The 25,947-nt window shown below is 24.7% G+C and overlaps 1 protein-coding gene across 1 annotated transcript; it reads right to left on the bottom strand.

The window, feature by feature from the left end:
• Positions 1-9,427: 9,427 nt before the first annotated feature.
• LOC145836605 (solute carrier family 22 member 13-like) lies at positions 9,428-18,483 on the bottom strand. Its single transcript, XM_082944396.1, has 12 exons — positions 18,209-18,483; positions 17,968-18,061; positions 17,398-17,550; positions 17,160-17,263; positions 16,004-16,146; positions 15,578-15,767; positions 15,376-15,514; positions 15,180-15,327; positions 13,595-13,771; positions 10,373-10,481; positions 10,078-10,177; positions 9,428-9,538 (listed from the first exon to the last, which is right to left on the bottom strand). Exons 1-12 carry the CDS (start codon positions 18,481-18,483, stop codon positions 9,428-9,430), a joined length of 1,743 nt encoding a protein of 580 aa, XP_082800522.1.
• Between the last annotated feature and the right edge of the window lie 7,464 nt (positions 18,484-25,947).

The following is a 25,947-nucleotide window of genomic DNA, read 5'->3' as shown; positions in this document are numbered from 1 at the left end:
ATAATATATGCACATACCAAAACGCGTTAGACAAATCAGATTTTAAACATAAACTGGCTTATACGGAAGATTTTAACAAACAAAATAAATATAAAACAGGTCAAGAAAAATGATTTATTTCAATCCGCCATTTTGCGAATCAGTAAAGACAAATGCAGAAAAATGTTTTTCAAATTGATAAACAAGCATTTTAAAGAAAACAACAGTCTAAAGAGTTTAATAAATAAAAACAATTGTCAGTTTTCGTATAATTGCATGAGTAATATAAAAATCTTAATTTAAGGGGACAATAAATAAACCTTAAATTATTTGGAAAAACTGAGAGTACTAACATAAAAACAAAAGAGCCACTCTGCAATTGCAGAAACAAAAACTTATGCACACTCAAAAACAAATGCCACACCAAGAACGTAATTTTTATAGCTACGGTGACCAAAAAAAAAAGCAGTATGTAGGAAGCACTGGGGGACTTTCTAAAACAAGGTGGTATGGTTATATTAGATATTTGACATTCCACAAGGAAAACGGCACCAAACTATTGAAATAAAATTTGGAAATAAAATAATAATAATACTGATTACAGCATTAACATAATATCACATTAGAAAAATTAGGAATCCGCAGAGAATCTGTATGACCTGTACCTATGAGAAGATGGAAATAGTGAACGCTGACGGGGAACTTCATTAAATAAAAGGAACGAGTTAATATGTTCATTAGTTCATTTTAAACAGCTATAATTTAAAACTTAAGAAGATTGGATAAATAAATTCCTAATTTTAACTTGTACAAGTTAATATTCAAACTAACAAAAATAACCAATCTCAAAGTGGTCCGATTGTAATTTGACGGTGTTTTCCCTAATATTTGATGAGTCAGCAAAATTTGTAAAAGCTTTTTTTTAAATTTTTGTTATCTTTATACTCTTGTCGCTAACCACCCAACTAAAAATAAATTTCTAATAACTAAAAATGACAAATTGTAAAACTTTTTTTTTTTGCTTACTCAGCAAGTATCAGGGGAAACACCGTCACGTTGCAACAAGACTCATCTCAAAGTTTCTAATTTACAACACTATTTAATCTTAAAGCCTAACTCATAATTACGTCACAATACGATAATTGATTTTTTATTTAAGCAGTAAAACCAGTAGTGCATTATAACGGTAGGACTTTTTATGTGTACTATTTTATGGGCACTATTTTATGTGTAGAATTGCTGCAATCAATTCTGCCTATAATTTGATGTGATGTCATTAACATTATGTGTAGTATTTACATGTTGCTGCAATTAAGTTGCTGCAATTAAATGAAAAATAAAATACTGTCCAGGCCTTATATAAAGATTATGGATAGTTTTTGTTGTTTTAAAATTATAAACAAACAAATAAAAAAACTTGAATACACATAAACCAATAGTTTGATTTATTTGTACATTTATTTAAATTATTTTTTGTAAACTGAAAAAGTAGTGGCTAGACTTATTAAAAGATTATGGATGTGTTTTTCATTTAAGATTTAATAAAGAAAAAAAACTTGAATACACTTAAACCAATTGTTTGATATAAAATTACGTTTATTTAATTTATGTTTTTTATATTAACAAAAGCAATGGCGTGGCATATTATAAATATTTTGAAATTTTTATTTATTTAAGATTTTATAAACGTAATAAAAAAATTAAAATTGAACACACATAAACCAATTGTTTGATTTATAGTTGTATATATGTAATTTATATTTAGTAAACTTATAAAAGTAGTGGTTTGCTCTTATGTGTACTATTTTATGGGCACTATTTTATGTGTAGAATTGCTTCAATCAATTATATTCAATGGGTTGTATTTAGATGTTGCTGCAACTAAGTGAAAATTAAAATACTTTCTAAGCCTTATATAAATATTATGGATAGTTTTTGTAGTTTTAAATTTATAAACAAACAAATTAAAAAAAACTTGGATACACATAAACAAATAGTTTGATTTATTTGTACATTTATTTAAATTGTATTTTGTAAACTAACAGAAGTAGTGAATAGACTTATTAAAAGATTATGGATAATTTTTTTATGTATTATTTAATAAATAAAAAAAGCTTGAACACATTTAAACCAATTGTTTGATTTAAAAGTAGACAGTATTTATTTTTACTTAATTGCAGCAACATCTAAATCAGGGTTTCCCAAAGTGGGCGAAATCGCCCCCCTGGGGGCGATTTTAGTATTTTGGTGGGCGATAACTAGTAAGGGGGCGAAAAGGGGGCGATTTTAAAATTTTTGGTTTTCATAAGATTTTTACTTTTTTTCTTGCTATTTTACTATTTTTAGCTTGCTATTAATTATTTGACCCTGAGGTAAAACTTAAACAAAAAAATTTATTTTATTTATGAAAAAAAAAAGAAAAAAATCTTGTGATTATGACTCCTACTTTATAATAAATATTATATTTTCATTTATATATTTCCATATTTAACATTTACTAATATCATAGACGATTGGAATCCCTCTCACTATTTTATAACCTGACATATATGTTATTTGGGGTTATAAATTGTTTGTAAAAATCTATGTTATTTATTACTAACTATCACCTCATGATATTTCCAGTTGCTTTTTGAAAAGTCACTAAGTTAGACTAAGAAATAAAACTATACAGGGTTGCCAATTTACCTAGAAACCTGGAAAAACCTAGAATTTGACAATTTAAGCAAAAAAAAAACCTGGAAAAAATCTGGAATTTTTAACAATTTTAACATATTAAGTAGTAAAATTTAGGTTTGACACATAAAAGCTATCATATAGATAAAAGTATGGATCCCTTCGAGGCAAATACTTTTGAAGTATACTACTTACAGGAAACCTTCTCAGACTTACAAACTGACCTTGAACTTAAAGTAAATTCTTCCAAAAAACGATATGAAAGCTTTTGGACTCAACAAAAACTAAGGCAAAAATATCCAATCATTTTAGAGGAATTTAGATTGTTGTTTATAGCTTTTCCTTCTAGCTATGTTGTTGAGAAAGCTTTCAGTTCAGTTATCAACATCTTGAGCAAAATATCTAATCTAAATATTTGTAAAGGAGGTGACTTGAGGCTTTATTTGACTTATTAAGAATCAGATTAGAAAAACTTGCAAGCAGTCATATTCCTCATCCTTCAAATTATATTAGACTTCAGTAGCAGACATTATTTTATGAAAGTTTTTTAATTTTATTTGATCTTTTGAAGTATTTCTTATTTAACCTGGTTTGTATTGTATTTAAGTAGTCTTTTTATAATAACAACTTTATTAAGCTATTTATTCTAAAACAGGTTTGCATAATGCCTAATAAATATTATTTACGGTAGACTTCCTCTTGAGTTCGCACTTTTTACCCAAAAAAAAGTGCAAATTTATATTTTCATAAATTTAACTAAAGTAAAGTCTATTACTAACTAAATATTAATAAAACAAAATATATATAATATTTAATAGCTTATATAGATCTTTTTTTTTTTAATGAAATTTTGTTTTATGTTTTAGTGGATTTCATGGATATTCATAACATCATTGCGTATAACATATTGAAATTTGTCATTTTGTAAAATAAAATATGGTAATAAATTTCTTAGATTTTTTTCAAAGTGCGAACTCAAGCGGTTTATTAAATGGTTTATGTTTTAAAGATTTTAATAATTTTATTTTGACCTGGTTAATTTTGTAGTTGATGTTCGTTGTTTTACATTACACTAAAAGTTTTTATAGCATAGTGATTAAAATATTTGTTTGAAAGACCTTTATTTGACAGGTTTTTGTTATTACTAGTTTAATCTGTGTACAACTTATAACACTATAAAACTATTATCTGATTGTAATATTTTGACAACCATTAAAGTTTTTATTTCTAAAAAGATTTTTTTGGTTTTAAAAGAGTATAAATTTGAGGTTTCTATTTGAAATGACTTCTACTTTTTCATTTAAAAGTTTCTTAAACACAATTTTATTTTCTAACTTGATTTATTATTGTTCAAAAGTTTATTATAATATAAGGAGTTTTAAACTATTAATACAAGCTTTTTGTATTAATAAAACGTTTTGTTTTATCTGAATTCAATATATATTAGCAATTAGAATATACTTAGTTTATTTTAATACTTCAACACTAGCTTTTAGTTTTTCACTATTTTCCTCTGTTAAATTATTGTAGGCTAATAGCTAGAAAAAAAACTTTTTAAACAGAATTAAATAAGCCATCAAAAAGACTGCTACAGTTACAAAACAAAACTTAAACCTAGTTAAAAGCTTTTTTAATTGATTACTTTCTGTTCACAGAATTAACTGTAAAACATTGGATTTTTTTTTCGAATTTAAATAAAGAAAAAAAATTGTTAGAATTAAGGTTTAGTTCCCTAAAGATTATTCCAAGTCAAATGCTATTTCATGGTATTCTACTACAAAACAAATAGTTTAAAAAGTTAGAAATTAAATTTTTAACTTTACAACTAACTTGCTTACAATATATCTTAGCATTGAAATTAGTAAATTTACTGCATTAACTGAAGATGTTGATGAAACTACTTTTCATGTGAGATAATCAACCAGTCGGTCAAACTTCCTTTAACTAGATCAGAAATAATATTTTAATATATATTTCATTATGTGTAAAATAAACTGTTAATTCTTTTATAGTTTTGTAACCTCTGGTATAGATACTTTAAAAAAGCCTATTTATAAAGTAATTTAAGTATTTTGTGCGGCTTAAATAAGTTACTTAGTATTAACTTCTAACTGTCCGAAATTTGTTATATGAGATATTATTAAAATGTCAGGTTTAAGTTAAGATTTCAGGTGGGTAGTGACGGCTCAGATCCAGTCGCAGATCCAGTCGAATTTCGACCCGCTAAGTAAATTGAAAACTACTTGTGCAAAATAAATAAATTTAGTTTTTGATATCTAATATTTTGATATACGCTTTTATTTCGTTTTCAGTTCACAAAAGTATTTCCTAGATCACAATAATACTAAATCATTTTATTACAATTTTGCTCGAGTTTTTTAATTTTCTTATTTGTAATTTTTCTAAATCATGCAGCCCGCAATTACATTTTCTAACGAGTTGAAAGTAGAAAATATTTTTTAGTAAATATGAATTGCTGACTACAAAAGTTGTCCACCACTGACCTAAAAGTTTCAATAGTTTCAGAACAGATCATATTTAAACAGGATTGATTACAGATTACTCAAGGCTTTTTAATAATTAAGTATTTTAATACACTTTACTGGGCTTCTAAGAAAAAAACTGTAAATTATTTTCTTAAGCTCTGTAAACTACTTTGAACACAAAAGTGCGTGCATAAGAAGTACAAGACTAAATTACATTTCGAACACAACTTTTTTTAGCTCAAAAGTTTGTACTCAAAAGAAAAACTACTTTGTAAAATCGTGGGGGGCGATTTTTTTTTCAAGTTACTGAAAAGGGGGCGATTTAGTAAATGAGTTTGGGAAACCCTGATCTAAATACTACCCATAATTTAAATGAAATCACATAAGTTAATTGAAGCAATTCTACACATAAAAGAGTGCCCATAAAATAGTACACATAAGGCGAAACCACTACTTCTATAAGTTTACTAAATGTTAATTACATATATACAACTATAAATCAAACAATTGGTTTATGTGTGTTCAATTTTAATTTTGTTTATAAAATATTAAGTAAAGAAATATTTATAATATTTATAATATGCCAAGCCATTACTTCTGGTAGTATAAAAATATAAAATATTTAAATATACTTTTAAATCAAACAATTGGTTTAAGTGTAATCAAGCTTTTTTTTTCTTTATTAAATCTTAAATAAAAAAATTATCCATAGTCTTTGAATAAGTCTAGCCACTACTTCTGTTAGTTTACAAAATACAATTTAAATAAATGTACAAATAAATCAAACTATTGGTTTATGTGTATTCAAGTTTTTTTATTTGTTTGTTTATAAATTTAAAACTACAAAAACTATCCATAATATTTATATAAGGCCTGGACTGTATTTTATTTTTATTTAATTACAGCAATATCTAAATACTACCCATAATTTAAATGAACTCATATAAAACTATGGGCATAATTGATTGAAGCAGTTCTACACATAAAATAGTGCCCATAAAATAGTACACATAAGAGCAAACCAGTACTTTTATAAGTATACTAAATATAAATTACACATATACAACTACAAGTCAAACAATTGGTTTATGTGTGTTCAATTTTAATTTTTTTATTTTGTTTACAAAGTCTTAAATAAATTTTTTTTTCAAAATATTTGTAATATGCCAAGCCATTACTACTGTTAATATAAAAAATATAAATTACATAAATATACTTTTAAATCAAACAATTGGTTTAAGTGTATTCAAGTTTTTTTCTTTATTAAATCTTAAATGAAAAACACATCCATAATCTTTTAATAAGTCTAGCCTATACTTCTGTTAGTTTACAAAATAAAATTTAAATAAATGTACAAATAAATCAAACAATTGGTTTATGTGTATTCAAGTTTTTTTTACTTGTTTGTTTATAAATTTAAAACAACAAAAACTATCCATAATATTTATATAAGGTGTGGACAGTATTTTATTTTTCATTTAATTGCAGCAACTTAATTGCAGCAACATGTAAATACTACACATAATGTTAATGACATCACATCAAATTATAGGCAGAATTGATTGCAGCAATTCTACACATAAAATACTACCCATAAAAAGTCCTACCCATTTGTTAAAGTTTTTAAAAAATTTGTTATTATTAAGTAACTTACATTTTTCTAACCTTAGCATGAACTAACCTGGTAAAATTATAGTTTTCCTAGTTGATAGTTTAAAACTATAAGTTTTATTTAGTTTAATTTTTACACATAAATGCCAGTTTTATTTCAAATTTAGCCTAATGTCTTCTTGCATGTTTAAATTAAAAAACTACAGATTTTGTTCAACTGATGATCTCGTTTGATTTAGTCAAAACGACTGAAACTTTTTTTGTTAATAAATAAAATTTGAAAATTTGAAATGAAATTAAACTAAAATACTATTAAAAGAAACAAAATGTTTAATTTAAGTAAATAAACACACTTTGTAGTTAAACTATTTTTGTTTGCACAATTCTGTTTTTTTAGTATGAGATAGCCTCTAACTTAGCGAGGCCAAAAACACTATTACAATGATTACTTAAATTTTAAATCTAGATACCTGATAATTTTTAGCATAGTCTTCGTATATTAGTTAGTAAATGTTCTGCAATTGAGGATTTTTTAGCTGCATTTCTGGTTGCTGTTGTCTTAATTTCAGATAAGTAAATTAACTTTGTAATTGATTTTGTTTAGGGCGTTATAATGACTATGTATATAAAATTCATATTTCACTCAATAAGTTTAACTTTATTTTGCTTTGATAATTGATGCAAATAGGACTAAATTTATAGTTAGAAAAATAAGAGAAGATGTTTTTAGGAGATTTCAAAGTGTTAGCCGGAGGTTTTCATTACTTGTGGCAAAAAAAATAATTGTTTCATATACATGAAGTTTATACAGCATGATTTTATTTGTAAAACTACAAGAGTTAGGGTAAGGATTTTAGTTAGATTACTCGTATGGATAAAGGTTAAAAATATCGGGTATGATTATGATCAAAAAAAAGTAATTACTATAAATTAACAATAATTAAATAAAGTCAAAACTAAAAAAAATCAAACTTATGTCATGATGTTTAGCAGTTTTTTCAGTATTTATATAAATTTGTCAAGTTTATTTTTAATAGTTTAGATTATGTTAAAAACAAAGTTTTTCTAAAGTATGAGTTTCTTTTTATACAAAGTTAATATCAAGACTTTTATATACCCGTGTTTTATAGTAAAACAAAACTGTCTTTGTAATTCGTGGATCATTAATTTTGTATATTTAGTTTTGCAGTCCATTTTTTTTTACTTAATGAACTGTATTTGATTGTGAAACGTCGTAACATAAATTAAAACAAAAGGGGTCATAACGACATCACAGAATAAGAACTTTAAATGTTGGTCTACCCTTCTTGTTACATAAAAAAGTTAACTTTAAATTAATTAAAGTTCTGTTAAGTAAACTTTATTTAAGCTAACAATGTTTCTCCTGTATAAAATCTTATAAACTTACAAGTTACAATAAACTAATAAAAGCTCACAAATTAAAGAAATAAACGAAAGAGTAAAAGACTAATAAAAACTTATTAAACTATTAATAATAAACTGTCTCAGCATATAGTTAGATTTTGTCAAATAAAACCACGTTTAAATTAAATAGAAAGCTAAACTAGATAAATAAGTAAAATAAAACTTATTGATGCTTAGTAAAACTAAAAATTGTTTTTTTTTTATAAAAATCACTACTACTACTATTATTGTTTTAACTTATGTCTAAATAAACGCAAAATATAATATACAGTATATTGATTTCGTAATCGTTGCACAAATCAAGTATGCAATGTATTTTTAACTTTACCGAACTAGTGTAAACAAATACCATGTTAAAAATTAACCAAACATTAACTTTATAACTTAAAGTTTAAAACTATAAATTCATACTATTTTGATACAGTACTTTTTATTACTACCTTTACTTGCAAAACTATTTATCTAAAGATGAAAACACTTTAGCTGTACTGCTACATGAAAAAAAATATTATAGAATTAAACCTGATGACTTTAAAAAAATTTTAAAAATGAAAACTTAAGAATATTAAAAATTCGTTAAAACAGTTAGAATATTTTGTATATCTATAACCTTATAAAACTTTTATGAAACTTTTAAAGATAACTTTTACAAGACTTACAACAAGCTTTGAAATTAATTTTTTTTTTATTGCAATATTTTTATAAAGCACCGTGTTCGATTGATGACCACAAGTAGTTTTAGTATTTTTTAAAGTTTATATAAACGTTTAAGCTTATAGTATTTACTTAGTAGAAAGAAAAAAATAGTTTAAATTGTACATGTTTTTAAGTGGTTTAAAAAAAAAACAGTCGTATAATTTTTTTTTATTTTGCATCAAACACTTAACAGAAAATTGTTATAAAACTAATTGAAAATAGAGTTTAATGAAAAATCCATTTGATTTTTTATTTATGAGATTTAATAAGTTTTTATTAATAAAACTACATACTGATAACAAAATTTCAGAAAGTACCACCTAGATTTAAATATACGAAACTACTAACTTTGAATAAAGAAAACTCGACACAAAGTATAAAAAAAACTATTCATATTTTTTTAACAACTAAAAAAATTTCTACATTAATTTTCAAATTCCTTACAAAACTTTTATAAAGCTATTTAGAGAATATATAAAATTAATTAAGAACACATAAATCTTTCTTGAATTCGTTCTAAAAAGTTTAATAAAAAACAGCTGTTTTATTTTAATTTAATAAAAATTTTCAGCTTCTTCAATAGTAGTTGGCAACTTTCTTTCTCTTGTTTCTGGCAACAAAAAAGATAGAAATCCAGCGGATAATGCTAACAAACCAAATATCACCTACAAAGATTTTGTTAATTCGGTTCAAACGACTTTTGTTTAACTTTTTATAGTTCCGCTTAACTTTTATAAAAACAAAATCTACTCTGCTAAAATACTGTGCTAAATGCAGCATTTCATAAAATGCTTTTATCTTGAATTGACACTTCTTACAAGTCAGAAAACAATAATAAGTGTCAAACTTGACCAACTGTTTTTTATATGTTTAAGTATTTAATTTATTTTAGGTAAGAAATTTCTTTAAACAGTTTAAAGAAAATGAACCTTAAAGTTTGCAGAATATTTTTTAACTATAAAAAAATTCACTAAACTATTTGGTATTATTTAATTTCGATATAAATTTTTATAAAAAATAAAGCTGTTGAATATAAAATCATAGCTTGAACTGGTCTCAAAACAAAAAAAAGTGTTGTAGCTAAAATAATTAGAAATAGTTAATATGCTTGTAGTGCATTTATAAAGTTTAAATTAAATTATTTACAATAGATTACCAGTAAAACATAGAAAATGACTAAAATTAGTAGTTCATTAAAACTTACTCCAGAAATCCAAGGGACCTTCATTTGTGCTTGTATAGTCCAAGGGGTTATAATTCCGCTAATAACAGACGACATTGTTCCTAGACCAACTGCAGTACTCCTGTTAAAAATGTGTTACGTATTAAATATATATGTTTCGAGAAGCTTTTTGAACAAAATTAGTGATATCTACAAACTTTGAAAAAAAATAGTGCATGAGTTTCTTAAATATAGTAAAGAAATTAAAAGTAAATTTTATAATGATATAAATTAGTTAGAACACTATTTTATTTTAGAAAAATCTCAAAGGTTCAACCTGACAGATGTAGGGTACAGCTCAGATGTGTAGTTGTAAATAACAGCAAATGACGCTGAAACTGCCATTTTGCCTAACAAAGCGAATGCAGTGCCTGAGCGTACCATAGCTGAAAACAATGTTTTTAAACAATATATTGTTTATTGAAAAATAAAAAAAGCGCTCAAAAAGTTTGGTCTAAGGACCTGGTGTACAAAGGAACCTTTGGGTTATCGAGTCGTACACCACATACTTATAAAGTTTCTTACGAGCTATTACACATAATTCTTTATTTATTTAAATATTTAAATCTTTAGTAATAAAACAATCAGTTAAACGAAATGAAAAATGAAAGAAAATAAAACTAAACAAAAACTAACTGAATTTTGTGTTTAATAAATGTACTATGAACCTTGTTTAGTAACATAAGAACTAATATATATATATATATATATATAACTTTAATTTAATTTTTAAAAGAAGATAAACAACAATAATAATAAACGTGTGAATACTTGAATTATAGGTTATCACTTCTTTAAAGAAAATTAAATGTAATACGCTGAAATATTTTTACGATTTTTTTTTATAAGTATATTGTGCTAAAGCTAAAGTACAACAAATAAAGTTTGCTATTGTATTTTGTTCTTAAATAAATTTATAATAATCTAAACTTAAAAACGGATTACAAATTAGAACTGTACAAAGTTTTAACAATTAAAAATTGAAGGTCTTAAGTTTTGAAAAAGTAATAAAAGAGTGAAACAGTAATTAAAAACTTATATAACTTTTATCAAATACGTTATAATATAATGGTTGAGTCACTGCTGATAATATTTTACAAAATTTGAATTTTCATGAAATGGTAAAAAAAATATCTTATTACAAATATGACTGTATGATTGTATTTATAAAAAATATTGTAATTATTTTTTTATTTCGAACAAAAAAAAATTACTCATAGACGACATCAGATGTTAATTTTAAAATTATTTTTGTGCATATCTTTTACAGTTTTAATTATATTTATGAATGTAGAGTAACAAATTAGAATAAAAAAATTACATTTAAGCGTTTCTGTTTTAAATACATAGAAAAACGTTTGTATGAACATTTAATAAAGTATTATGTTTGATTTTTATATATCTTTAGTAAGACGTATTTTTTACACAACATTTTGCTAAGCTTTATATGTTTCTGTGTTCACGATAAAGGTTCTTACTATGATTATAGTTTTTTTAGTTAAGCCTCCTCAACAACAAAATTCAAATAAGTTATTTAATTGTTATAAAAAAAATTAAAAAAGTATAATTATTTATATTTTAATATGCTTAAGTCTTGATAGTGGCAAAGGTAAACGACTTTTAATAACCATATAAAACTTTACATTACAATGTTTTCAACTTTAAATTAATGAACAGCCGTAATGAACAAGTACTGTTTTTTCGTAATTTTTCAGAGAGTTTTAAAAAGAAAAAGTCTTCAGGATGTTGTATTTATTAAAACGAATTGAAAAGTTTATCGCGTAAAGTTTATAAAAGGTTATATATGGTCAAACTTATTAGCCTATTTTTTACTATTATTACTTATTAAAATCTTTTTTTGACTATTGAAATTTACTTGAAGAAAATAAATCTAAAATTAGGCTTTTTTTAAGGCTTTTACCTTTTTTTTTTGTTTTTTATTCTAGAAGTAATAACATTAAACAACAAAAGTGTAATTAATATAACTAATAACATTTTGTATATAACTTATTAATTACTTTTTTCTTGAAAAGAGAAAATAATTTGTACACTTAAAACAATAAAAGTTTATTGATGACAGATATTGCAAGTAAAATATATTTTATTAATATAAAAAAAACAACTTCACTTAAAAAATTTTGTAACAACTTACAATTCTTACAGATGTTTTCTAGAGCACCCTAACCGAAAAAACTTTGCTTTAAGTTGATTTTTTAATGTATAAATAGAAAGCTTTAAAAGCTTTTATTATTAAAGATTTACAAGATTATCTTTTACACTGTCTAGTTTTTTTTTGTTCTGGTAAAATGGTTAATGAACTTTTAAATACATTTTTCTGTTTAAATTTTAAATGTATAAAACAATTATAAGCAGTCATATTAGTTAAATACTTCTAATGTCTTCAAATATATATGTAAAACTAAATATGTTCAAGATTTTTTTTTCCGAGAATTTTCCCATTATCAATTTGCAACAATTTCGATAAAGACTTGCGCTCAACCAGTATTCAGTCTAATTTTTGTTTTACCATAAAACAATAAAGTATATAAAAAATTGAAGCATCCAGTCTAAGTATCTTAGATGATCAAAAATTATTTATAATCACTTAGTTTGTATTCAAAGTCGTTTATATACAGCTTTTATAAGTTGTATTAAAAGTTTTCAAAAAATACGTATTTTATATACTTACAGCACATAAATAGGACAGAATATATAAAATTTACAGGATAGGTTATAAAGAAATGTTATATATAAACTATAAAACTTTAAGTTATTTTGACAACTTTATAAACATTGTTGTTTGTTTTATAAACAAAACTGGATAATAATCGTAAATTCTTTTGATTGATTTACTTACAAATTTCAAAGCAAACTTTTATAATCTTAACATTTTTATATATAAAGCCAAAATTCTCAGTCTGCATATTTAGTCTACGGTTTGTAAACATTAACACCTTTAGTTCAGTCGAAGCTTTTAAATTATAGAATATATATCTAACAAGTCTGTTTTTATCAATACAAAACTTAGATATACAAGTATTAGATACTCTTTTACTCACTCGACTTTAAATCTATAACTTAGACTTTTTTAAAAATAAATTTAATTTAATCTAACTAGTATACAACTTTAAACAAATCAAAAAACCGAGTTTATTTGAACTTAAAAAATTTCTATAGTTCAAAGCAGTTTATTCAAAAATTACTTATTTTTATTTTGTAATTTGTCATTACAAAGCACTTTTGCTCTTTTATTGTTGTAGCTGTTATTATTATTCCTTTTATATACATTGCCGAAAAGGCGTGCAACCTCAATTTATCATTGAAAAGAATGTTTGAAAAGTATGTTTAACCTTAATACATAGTAAGATAAAGCATGATGATAAAATAAAATTTGAAAGTTTAAATTAAACAAACTGTTTTTTAAGTAGCATTGGTATTTTTTAATGAGCATTCATTTAACTGTAACTTTTTTCTATGATGTACCCGACAACTACCTTACCTATTTTTCCAGCTGCAAAGTGGTTGAAAACTGTAGACACCAAGCAGAAAGTTCCACCTACCAAAAGGCAACCTGCTAGCAACTTTTTTCTGCTAAAACGATCGATGGTGAATGCGCAAATTAAGTAAGCAGCTGCTTCTACTATACCACTCAACGCATTATTCAGGTACACATCGCCTAACATATACAAAATTGACTCGTTTACGTTACCTACGTTTTAAACTATTTTTTCTAATACAAAATTAGTCTTTTTAAAAGCCCCACTATAATAAAAACTTTTATGACTTTTAATATATTTTGTAATTAATCTTGTTGCTTTTTTCTGTAGTCCGTAGCTAATAACTACACAGCTTTTGTTTTATATGTTAAAAAATTAAAATCAAGTATTAATCTGTACAATACAGTATAAATGTAAGACATTAAATATAAATGAAGGAAAAAATTGTACACTTGAGCGGTGGTTCAGAAGCTTTGAACATTAAATAAGTGGAAATAAGTTCTGTGCACACTAGAATACAAAAGCTATCAATTGGTTTAGTTCTGAAAGTCTCAATATAATATAAATAAGAGATTTAAATAGATTTATTCAAATTGTATATTCTATTCGCGACCGGTTTCGGTGGCAAGAGATTGCGACCTTTTCAAGCAAAAATAAAATATGAAACTGCATATAACAATGTTAGTTAATTATATTGTTGTTTAAAAACTTATTCATGCGTGAAGAATATAAACAAAAACAAAAATGTTGCATATTGGAAAATTCAAGCATTTCAGAGTATATTTAGGTAAAGTTGGTACTAGTTTTTAAAAAAATGGATTGAATTAATATTATTATAATGAGTCAAATAAAAAAACTGAATCCAGAGCTTTTTTTTTAAATTATAATAATAAAATATTTATACCTTGAAGTTATCTAAATGAAATTACGAATTGTCTAAAATTGTGGTTTTAACCCAAGAGTCAAAGAACAATAATAAAACTCAAAGTCGCTGAAGATTTCAAAATCTAATTTGTGTTAAGTTAACATAACAGTAAAAATTTAAACGGATTTAAGAACTATCTAAAAAAAATTTTTCTAAGTTGAATTAAGGACTGTCAAAAAAAAAACTTTTATTCAATTTAACTCAAATGTCAACATAAACTCAATGAAAAAATCAAGAAAAATAACCTATTTTTTACTTTAATTATGATTTGGTTTAATTTTTGTCTGCTTTCCAGTTTATTAATAAAAATCTGTTTGTATCTGCATGTATAATAAGAGATTTAGAAATGTTTATTTATGTTAAAATTAGCCTTTTAATGGAAAAAGACTAAACAAAGTGATTTAAAATACTTTTTTTCAGCTTACTAAATGTTCTTTGCACAGTAAATTGTTTGTATGTACACTAGTGAACACGGGTGCACACTGCACACTGTGAAGACCACTACATTAGAACGCTAATTATAGCTAATCGAGTTGTTTTTCATTAACATATATGTTTTTATAATTAAATACGAATTTTAACTAAGTGTATTCCTTACATTTCTTAAACTAACTATACACATAAATATACATGGTAGAGCTTAATTTTAAATAACATCTTACCAGCGAGAGACCCAACATTAAGAGAGAGCCCATAGTAAACTAGAGAGTTCACAAACCAATTAAACATCACATTCAGTGTTGTTTTCCTAATTTTTGCTTTTTTAAACAAAATGATAGGTGAGTAGTTATGGTTTTCACTTGTGTTTTTCTAAAATAAATAAAGATAAAACATGATGAATTGAATTTTTTTAGAAACGAGTAAACTAACTTTTAACAAAGATCCCGATTGAATAGAAAGCTTCCAAATATTTTCAGACAACTTTTTATTATTTTTCTCCGCTATTTTTTCGCAAATTTTGATAGCTTTCTCGTTTTTGTTCTTACTAAATAGCCATCTTTACAAAAATTTGTTTAATGAAATAAAATAAACTATACTAAAAACTTTTAAATGTATAAACCTTGGTGATTCAGGAATAAAAAACCAGAAAAGTATAAACGGAATAGGAACAAAAGAAATAGCTATTTGTAAATTTCTCCAATTTCTCCATTTATATGCAAACCCACTTAGACTTATATACCCAATAGCAAATCCCATTTGAGTCATTATTCCCATAAAGGATCTCCATTTTTGACCCGTAATTTCCATTACTGTTGAAATAATCTAACTCTTTATTTTTTTTTTTGCCAAAAAAATAGAGTTAATAATCGTTTACATATAAGTGTAAATATCAATATATAACTAGATTTTAGAATTTACGCAAGTGTTTTTTTGGACTTTAACAAACTGTGTTTAATTTTTGTCATCTTTAAAAAAATAAATCAAACAATTGATGTATATCTTTAGAGAGAAATTGAAGCGGTAAAAAAGTCACCATATACAAAACAGCCGATGTACCCTGCTTGAATAAATAATGCTAGAACAGTTCTTAATACAATAAAAACGGCAACACTTTGAACATATGCAGTTGCTATCCCAATTGAAATTACCATTATTTCTGTAAGCAACATCATTGGAACTCTTCCAAACCTAGTTAAAAGTAGTTGTTTAAATGACAATTTAGAATTTATACACGTGCACAACTTGGTTTAAAAATTTTTTTTGATATGAATGACATGTTTTTAATTTAATCACTTTTTTTATTTTTAGCATAAAATTTATTAATAAGTGTGTAAATACAAATCATAATTTAAGTTAAGTTTTCAATACAAGTTTAAGACATGTGTAAGCAGCGTTAAAATGTGTTGAAACTTTAATTCTAATTATAACTTAGCTGACTTTATTAAATCGTTAAAAAAAAAGATAATTGCTTACTTGTTACGTCTGCTGAAAAAGTGGATATAGAACTATTTATACTTTATAAATGGATTTGAGAACAAGGTTAAAGGCGATTTAAACTTACTAGTTTTTTAAAAACAACAAAGAAATGATAAAAAATGTGGTTAAGGACCTGGTTATATTAAAAAATTTTCGGCAAACAAGCCATACACCCAAACTTACATTAACTATTTTAAAGTAAATAATAATCTACTCATTTTGGATGCTTGAAAACTAAACTTCAACGTAATAAAATATATAATACTTAAACTAAACATACTATGTTGTTTATTGAACGACAAAAAAAAAACGTTCAAAATACTTGGTCATAGGACCTGGTGCACGATAAAACCTTTCGGTTATCGAGTCGCACACCACTTAGGTACCTTTTAAAGTCTTGTCCAGGACTAAACTATGACATATAACTTAGTAATAGATTTATTTGACATTCAAAGGGATTGTAATCGTAAATAAAAATTTGTCTTGATAAATAGTAAATTAAAAAAAAAAAAACTAAACTAAGTTTTTGCTTTTTGTATTAGATAAATATGTTTTTATTTGGACTCATGGCAAATTAAACAATAGTACAAGCTAAAATACTTACAAATTAAAAACATCTAAAAGTAAATTAATATTATATCTGTATGGACAACTAATATCATGTTTTGGGTTTTTGTTTTACCAAAGTTTTTTTGCACTTTAATGCCACAAAAATAATAACATACCTATCTATTAAGGTTCCTCCAATAATTGAACTTAAAAGAATTCCAACAAAATAGATAGAGATCATAGCAGATTTTAAAGATGCTTTATCACAAACCAGTTCAAACTGTGTGAAAAAAAACAGTGTATACATTCAGAATTTTATCATTTAAAATCTAGTCATTAAAATATTGAAAAAAAATCAAATTATTTTATAAGTTTAGTTTTATTTAAGCAGAAAAATTAACACAGATATTAAACCTCAGAGGTGACAGTACTTTCGTACAATGATGTGTCAAACCACACTCCGTTGTCACATGGAATCGTTGAAAGAATATTTGAAGTTTGAAAGCAGTCGAGAGACGATTTGCAAGATGTTAAGTTAAAGTCGTATCTACTGCATTGCTCGTACCACTTAAAATAAGCTGCTTAAATTTCACAACTACACGTTTTGTTAACTAAAGATAACTCAATTCCAGCTTTATCAAACGTGTAGAAAAAACGCTTTCATTATTTCAAGAAGTAGTTTACACAGTATGACTCATTCCATCTTATTTAGATTTTAATGATTTTATTTAAAATATTTTATTTCAGTTTCAAATGGTTGTATATAAATTCTTGAGTTATAAAGTATGCTTAAAGTTTAAATTAATCTACTGCGTGCTCTGAAGTATTTGTACACATTTCATATTTTAACTTTGCGGGTATTTAGTTTAACTAAATTTAAAAAAAAATTGTAGCATAAAAAGAAAATTTTGAAGCGTAAAATAAAATAAAAATACTTTTAGCAATTTAAACAACTGTTAATCTCATTAAAAAAGAATAACTCACCCCGTAAATAGGATTGATAGGTAAAAAGTATGACACTTTTTCCTCTTCTGTTAAATTAAGTGCATAAGAATTTTCTAAACCTTGCAAATTGCATCTAAAAATTTTGATTTTGAAATATTAAAGATTTTTACTCGTTGTTTGAATTTAAAATAAAATACTTTTAATAAACTTTGCTATTTATAAATAAGCATTTAGAAGAAAATTAAACAATATAAAAATGTATAACAAAACTCTGTATTACCTGTGATTAGGAATAGCTTCTATAAAGACAGAAGAAAAAGCAAATATTCCTGTTGGAATGGTAGTCCAATAAACTAAGATAATTAAAAAAAGTTGATATTTTCCTAAAGAGCCCAATTCTTCTAATATAACTTCAAAATCATAAAAATTTCGTTTGTTCACAGCTTCGCTTTTAGAAAAAGTGATATCAGTTGTTCTCACTTTATTATCTTCCTCTGTAACAGTGAACCCCTCATTAAATGCACCGTCTTTGTTATTAACTTTTTCAGATGTCATAACTACTTAGATATTTTTTATTCATAAATCGGTGTAACGTAACAAAAAAAGTATATAAAAACAAAAGACCATTAAGATATCAAAGTTAAATAAGTAGTCTTTGCATACTATACATAACTGAATTGTTGTTTTTGAATGTATGTTAAGGTGGAGAGGTATTTATAATACAACCGTGCAAACTATTTGTACCATACTTCGATAGCTAACAAAGGCATCTCATAAATATAAACATGTATTTTCATTGTGCTCATATTTTTTGAATTGTAATATGTATTTGCTTTTCTAATGATTAATCACTTTTTAAAGTTGTAATATGTACTTACAAATTTAAACTTAACTAACAAAAATTTTAAAAGTTTCATTTTATAATTTTAAAAGTAAATTAATTATCCTATGTTAAAAATAAAAACTCATAGTTATGTAAAAAAATTGTTAGTTTCGGTAATTAGAATAAAAACGATTTTAACGAACGTTATTAAATTTTTAATGTATTTTAAAAGGGTTGTTAGGAAAAATTATATACCTAATTAATACTTTTAACCTTCGGTAATTCTACTACTTGAAATTTTAAATTATAGAATAAAACACACAAATTTAAGATTTTTTTTCACGACGTTTATTTAGTTTATCGTATACTTCAATAAATTCTTAAGATTTTAGTTCTAGTACTGCTTTAACTTTTATATTATAGAGTAAAATATGCAAATTTTACAAGTTGTTTTGGTTTATCTAATACATAAAAAACATTTTTATTTTCAGAACTGCTAATTAAAATATTATATCTTGCAAAAATATGTAAAACTAAACTTTGATTTCTCGATGTTTATTTTCGTTTTTTATTTTCTAAGCTGTTCTATTTAAGCTTCGCACACATAAAATAGAATTTAATCACAAAGACGTCTAAAAAAACTACATAAACACTTTACAGGACCAAAAAAAACCATCGTCGTTAGTTAGGGTACTTATAAAAAATGCAGGACAAGTTATCATAGTTTTTTTTTTGATAGTTGTTGTGCAAATAATTAATATTAATATTGCTGCATAGTGCCGAGTTCTAATTTTTCAATTGATTTTCTGTTTAAAAAATAAAACAAGTTAATACTTTTCAACTTTTCAAATACAGGTTTACTTAAAATAAATCAAGACATATTTTTTAATTGAGATTAGTAAAACTTAATTTTATATAAATTGTTTATTACATATGTTTATATGTATGTATATCAAAATTAAATACATAGAAAAGTCTTTTTTTAACATAGTTATGAGTTATTATTTTTAAAATTTAAGAATAGTCGGTGTTTTAATTTAATGTCAGTTGGAGTACAAGTTGATTTTTATAAATTTTCATAAATTTCCACTCTGTAATTCAAGTAAAGAACTTAAACTCTGCTATATAAGTTTTTACTTAAAAATAAGTAGTTAAGAAACTGTTTTAAGTGTTTCAATTTTAAGTTTTAAGTACAAATAATATCTAAAAGAAACTTTGTAAAATCTGTATTGACTACTTGTGCTTACCTTGTTTTGATTAAGTTTCATAAAATGTTATCTTCTTTTAGCAGTGTATAAAAATATGTTACCTAACTAGCTAACTCTTTATATTACAATAGTTTTATTAATCAGAACCTTTAAAGTGAGGTTTATTGAACAAAAACTAAGAATTGCTCAATTTTATTTTTGGTCAAGGACCTAGATACACAAAAAGACCTCCCGGTCATCGAGTCGCATACCCAACTTTAATCAAAAGTATAATGAGATAAATAATTTTATAAAAAAAGTTTTACAGTCAAAATTTAAACTTTAAAACGAAAAACTGTTTGAAAAATGAGACTATTAAACTTAACAACATTTAATATTTTTCTAAACAAAAATATCCAAAAAAAAAAAGATTTTAATATAACAATATCTAACACATAATATATATATATATATTGAATTCTACATTACAATGTAAAATTTTATCTGAAATGTTTTTATTTTTTAAATTTATCAATAGTTTTAGCAAATAAGTTAACCTTTTTTATGACTTTAAAAAAGAAAAAAAAATTGAAGCTTTAAAAAGTATGTTTAAGAATTTGGATTTTACTATCAACTTATTTCAACTTGTTGATAAAGTAACAATAAAACATTGAAAAAAAAAAACTGCAATAATCAAAAAAAAAATCAAAACAAAGCTGTATCCAATAAGAACAAAAGATTTGTTTTGTTAAACTAAATAAAAAGTATAAGACAGACATATCCTTTTAATTAAAACTTTTAATTAAAATTTTAAATGTAAAGTAGAATTTGCTATTTTGATTATATTTCGATAAGGAAAAGTTTAACATTAAATTTAAAAAAATAGTATTTTTTGATAACGGTATTATTAAAAAGATATAGTAAAACTTTATGTACAGCGCTCACGTGTTTTAATTTAACAGCATATCAATAGCAAGACTTAAAACTCTTATGAAGCTTAAAGGCTATAGAAAAGTTTAATTTCCAGATTAGCTTTGTTTTAAGAAACTGTATTATTTACGATTTCAACTACTTTTCAGTATTACGATACTAGTTTTTATTCTAAATGAAACTAGCTTCAGAGCTCAGACTCTTAAAAACTAAGTTCTTTCATACTAAAATGATGTACTGAATAAATTTTATAAAAAGTTCTTTAATGTAACCGTAACTTTATTACCATTACTTTTTAAATTATTATTTTGTTAACTGTCATTACTGAATATTATTTCCAAAAATTAAATTTTGTTCATCTCTTATAGGTAGCCAATTAAACTAAGTAAGCTTAAAGAATAAGTAACATTTTTAGCTTTTATGTTTATCTACTTAAAAACAACAATCTACATTGGTATCAAAAAAAAATTTTGTTTTAAATCGAAAAATTAGATCTTCTCCGCCGAACAAAGTAAACTTTTTTTTGCTTCATATATTTAAAAACAAAGTTTATTTTGTTTATAAAAAAATTATGAGAGACAAAGGTTGGTTTTAATAAAATCCGTTTCATTAACATAAAATTAAATCTTAAAACGAAATACTTAGAAAAATATTTCTGTTTTTGTATTAACAATTAGGTTACTATTATAGTTTTGCAACACTTTTAGTTTGTCATAAATATAATCTTCCTAGTACAAAATATTTATTTTTATATGTAGTTATTTTGTAAACTAGATAAATATCAAACGTTCATTATTGTAATTAAAATACATTTTTCATTTGAAAGTTGCAGAGTAAAATGTTAAATCAGTACCAGAACTAGACCAAATCTGGAAATGATTTGCGGCCTGCGATGTACTTTTCATAAAATAATAAAAAAAAAATTTTTATGGTACTTCGTACAATAAGTTCTCAATTTTACAATAAATAGTTATTGTGTGAAATAATAAGTCTTTATTATATTATATACATCTACTTTATTCTTTGCTTCTATTCTTTCATTACAGTAATAATTTTTTTAACAGAATTGAACCCAGTTGAAGTGTGTTGATTCGTTAACACACAGAAACATATGTTGGTACAATAAAAGAGATTAATGTGTAGTTTGTTTTTATTTACATTCCAGTGAACTTGTTTTACTAGGATTTTTTGTTAGCAAACGATTAAATATCTATTTTGAACAGTTATTTTTTAGTTTCAACCTTTTAGTTTAAAAAAATTGTTTATGTAGTTCTATATACTCATAACAGGAGTATTGTAGCTTCTAGAGACTAAAAACTAGTTTACCATAAAAAAATTAAGCATCTGGACTATTTGGTTCATTTATATACATATACTGATGTTCTACCGGACATACAAATTAGGATCCAGCCGGGTTTAAAAATCTATAGCATATTTAGTTATTAACTTTGTATAACTCTATGAATATACATTTAAAACGTTTTATTATTTAAAAAAGGAATTGGCAATTTTTACAGTCAGTCAAGGTTACCGAAAAAGTCTAGTATTCCCAACTAGGGGTGCTCGCACCCCTTGGGGGTGCGATGCAGCATTCCAGGGGGTGCGAGATGGCTTTTCATTTTTGTATAATAAATAAGGAGATTTTCACTCTCTGATAAAGTTTATAAAGTTAAAAAGTATATTTTGTTATAAAAATAAGTAGGCGCTAATTTTCTGAATAAATTAAATTTATCAATATGTCATAGAGCAAGAGCGCTTTTCTAGAAGTAAATTCATTTTACTTATTTCATTTAATAGCTGTTAGTTTAGAATTAGAATTTCAGTAAAGCTTTCATAGAGTTTTACACCTGTGAATTTGAATCATTTTCTTTAAATATTTTATTTTCCTCACTGGCTATTAATTGTTTAAAACAGTTTATGAGCTAGCATCTATTTTAATTTAAATACTTGGATAAAAATCAGTATCTTCAGCAGGTTTCTATTAGCTGTTAAGAACAGGTTCTGTTAAGTCTATTACATTTATAATGTAATCTTTTATTAAGCTTAGTTGTGCATAAAGTGGTGCTTAAAGATTTAACATCAGTAAATTGTAAAGTTCACAGTAATTACTGTATGTTATACCATTTAAGAAAACTTGTTTTTAGCTTTAGTGAAACCAATTTTTATAGATTAGCAAAAGTATTCAATGCATCAACTTTATTTCTATTCATTACTTTTTTGAACTTAAACCGTTTACCTTTTTCAACCTACTTTTTTCTATTTATGTTGTAGGCATACAAACTTTTTTGTATTTGCTTTTATACATATCTTTTTACAATTTAAGACTAATTAAAATCTTAACTCAAACCTTTATTATTTTGAAACCTTCTAGCTGCTATTAGTTTTGTAAATAAAACATTACATAAGCTTAACTTAGAACAGCTGATTTTTACTTTTTAAGTACATATATTCATAACAAAATGTATAAAAAGTTTAGTTTTAAGTTTATACCTAATTTTTATTAAGCACTTTCACTTCTAATATTTTTTCAAATCTTTAAAAACTAAATGACGAAGTCATAGGCTTAAGCATTGTTTTTGTATAAATTTTATGAAAAAAAAAGTCTTAGTAATTGACTTTTTTATTTTTCTTATAATACAGTTTATTTAATTAGTACTCAATCATGTCAAAGATAAGGAAGTGAAATGATAGTTATGTTCAATTTGGTCTTACTTGCACTGAAACAGTTGAAGGCCTGCAAAAACCGCAATGCATGTTATGTAACATTGTATTTTCGAACTCAAACTTGAAGCCATCTAAGTTGCAAGAACATTTTAATAAACGACATGGTGGAGCAGGTATTTCAGGTCATGATTTTGAGTCATTGAAATCTAAAAGGATCCGCTATGAATTACGAGGAACACTTCCAAAGTTTGGTTTTGTAACTGCTGGCAAACCTCTTTTATTGGCTTCTTACCATGTGGCGTATAACGTAGCTAAATCCAAAAAGCCTTATACAATTGCTAAAGAGTTGATAAAGTCATGTGTGTTACAAATAACAGAAGATGTTATGGGAAAAGAAGCTTCGAAAAAGCTTGAGTTAGTGCCGCTATCTAATAATATTATTCAAAGTGGAATTAAAGATTTAAGTTCGGATGATTTGAATCAAGTCATTGCTGAAATCAAAGCTAGTTTTTTCAAAACCTCTCTCCAGTCGGACGAATCAACCGATTTTGAAAATTTCAGTCAATTGATTGTACTAGTGAGATATGTGCATGATGGCTCGATAAAAAAAATTAAAATACAGATTATTAATTAATGAAATCAATAATTTTATAATCAAATTATTAACAAATAATTATAGCATATAGTGTTAGGGGTGCGAGATCAAATTAAGAGACTTTAGGGGTGCGGGGCATCAACAAGGTTGGGAACTACTGGTCTAGTAGAAAAGCAGGTAAGTAAATAAAAGAATGTTTTGGAAAATTGTGCTATAATTTTCCAAGTATGTACTTAAAATCAAAATTATATTGTTGTTTAATAAGCAACACTTTACTATGTTCTAAAAATGAAACTAGAAGCACATTTTAAAATACTTCATTTTGATTGGTTTGCAGAGATTTTTAATCTAAAAAAATAACTTGCATGCAAGAGGTTCCTGCTTAGCAAGCCGGATCCTGCTCGCAGGCAGTACGTTGCCCATCCTTAACATTTTTTTGTTTTAGATAAAACTAAATTAAATAGGTAACTTTTTGTTTAACATTTTCATTTAATCAACTCGGTCATAAATAAGGATGGACATGCTGGTAGGACGCTGCCTGCGATTAACTTTTTTAATTCATTTAACAAATTGTGCTGAACAAAGGTCTCAAAAACCAATGAAATAAAAATTTTGCGTATATTATAACTTTTGTAAAAATAATGTAATTTTTTTTATACAAACATAGACGGTCTGTTTCTATAAAAAACTACTTCCTCTTTTTAAATAACTTGATCCAGATGCTAGTTAGGATTAAAATCTGGGTATTTATAAACTAGGATCTTAGCGAACAAGGCTGTAACTCTATTACATCATCAATTAATATGAAAGGAACGAAGTATTTTAACACATTCAAGTTTTTTTCATTTTCCACCAGCGCGTGTGTGTACTGTTGAAGTAATACATAAATAGCTTCAAACTTAAATTTAACTCTTTAAAAACATTAAAAGTAGCAATTATTACTAAACTATTATACTTCTTAAAATTTTAAATAATGTTGAAATTTCTTCTTAATTATTATTTTTTAATTTGTCTGTCTTTATAACTATTGATATAAATTTTAAGTTTTGACAGTGGTTTTTTATAAAAAATAAACACGCACTAAAAGTTCACATCATAGTAAGAAAATAAAGATATAAATTTAAATTCTTTACTTATATATAACTTGGGCAAACTTATTAATATGTGTCCACGAACTTTTAAACATATTCAAGTTTTATATGCTTATTTGGGAGGTTTATTTAAATAAACCTTATCTTATTACCTTGAACTTTTTTGTTTGTAGAAAAAAATTAGATTTCCATTAAACTAAAGTTGTTATTTTAATTTTTTTTTAATAATGAATCGGTGAAATAATTTGATAGTTATAGATTTCAAATATATTAATTTCCGATTCTCTTTCTCACTGATAATTGCTCCTCTGACTAACATGCTGATAAATACTAACAAGAAGATTTCTTAGTTTGAAGTACCCATAAATTAAAAATAAGACCTCGTAAATATATCTTTTTCTACGTAGATTATACTAATTACATAAATTAATTTTACACTAATTGAGCAAAGTCATATTTTGAAAACCTACTAACTCCAGTAATCGAATAAAAAAAATAGCCAAGTGATATTGTGTTTTAATTCAGTGTTGAAATAAATCTACTACACAAGTTTTTTTAAACTTAAATACTAATATATTAGAGACTCTTAAAAACCGATCATAGTAAAATATTAATTAAACTACAGTGCGAAAATTACTAACAATTTTAACTCAATAAAAATTAATATAAAACTATATTTTTATTATTTACTTATAATAATTTAAGGAAAAGCTACTCTGTTAAGGACAA

Source organism: Thalia democratica, chromosome 5, assembly GCF_965202585.1.
Source record: "Thalia democratica chromosome 5, ktThaDemo2.hap1.1, whole genome shotgun sequence".
In the NCBI taxonomy this organism is placed as follows: domain Eukaryota; kingdom Metazoa; phylum Chordata; class Thaliacea; order Salpida; family Salpidae; genus Thalia; species Thalia democratica.
This window is presented reverse-complemented; position numbering and strand designations above follow the sequence as displayed.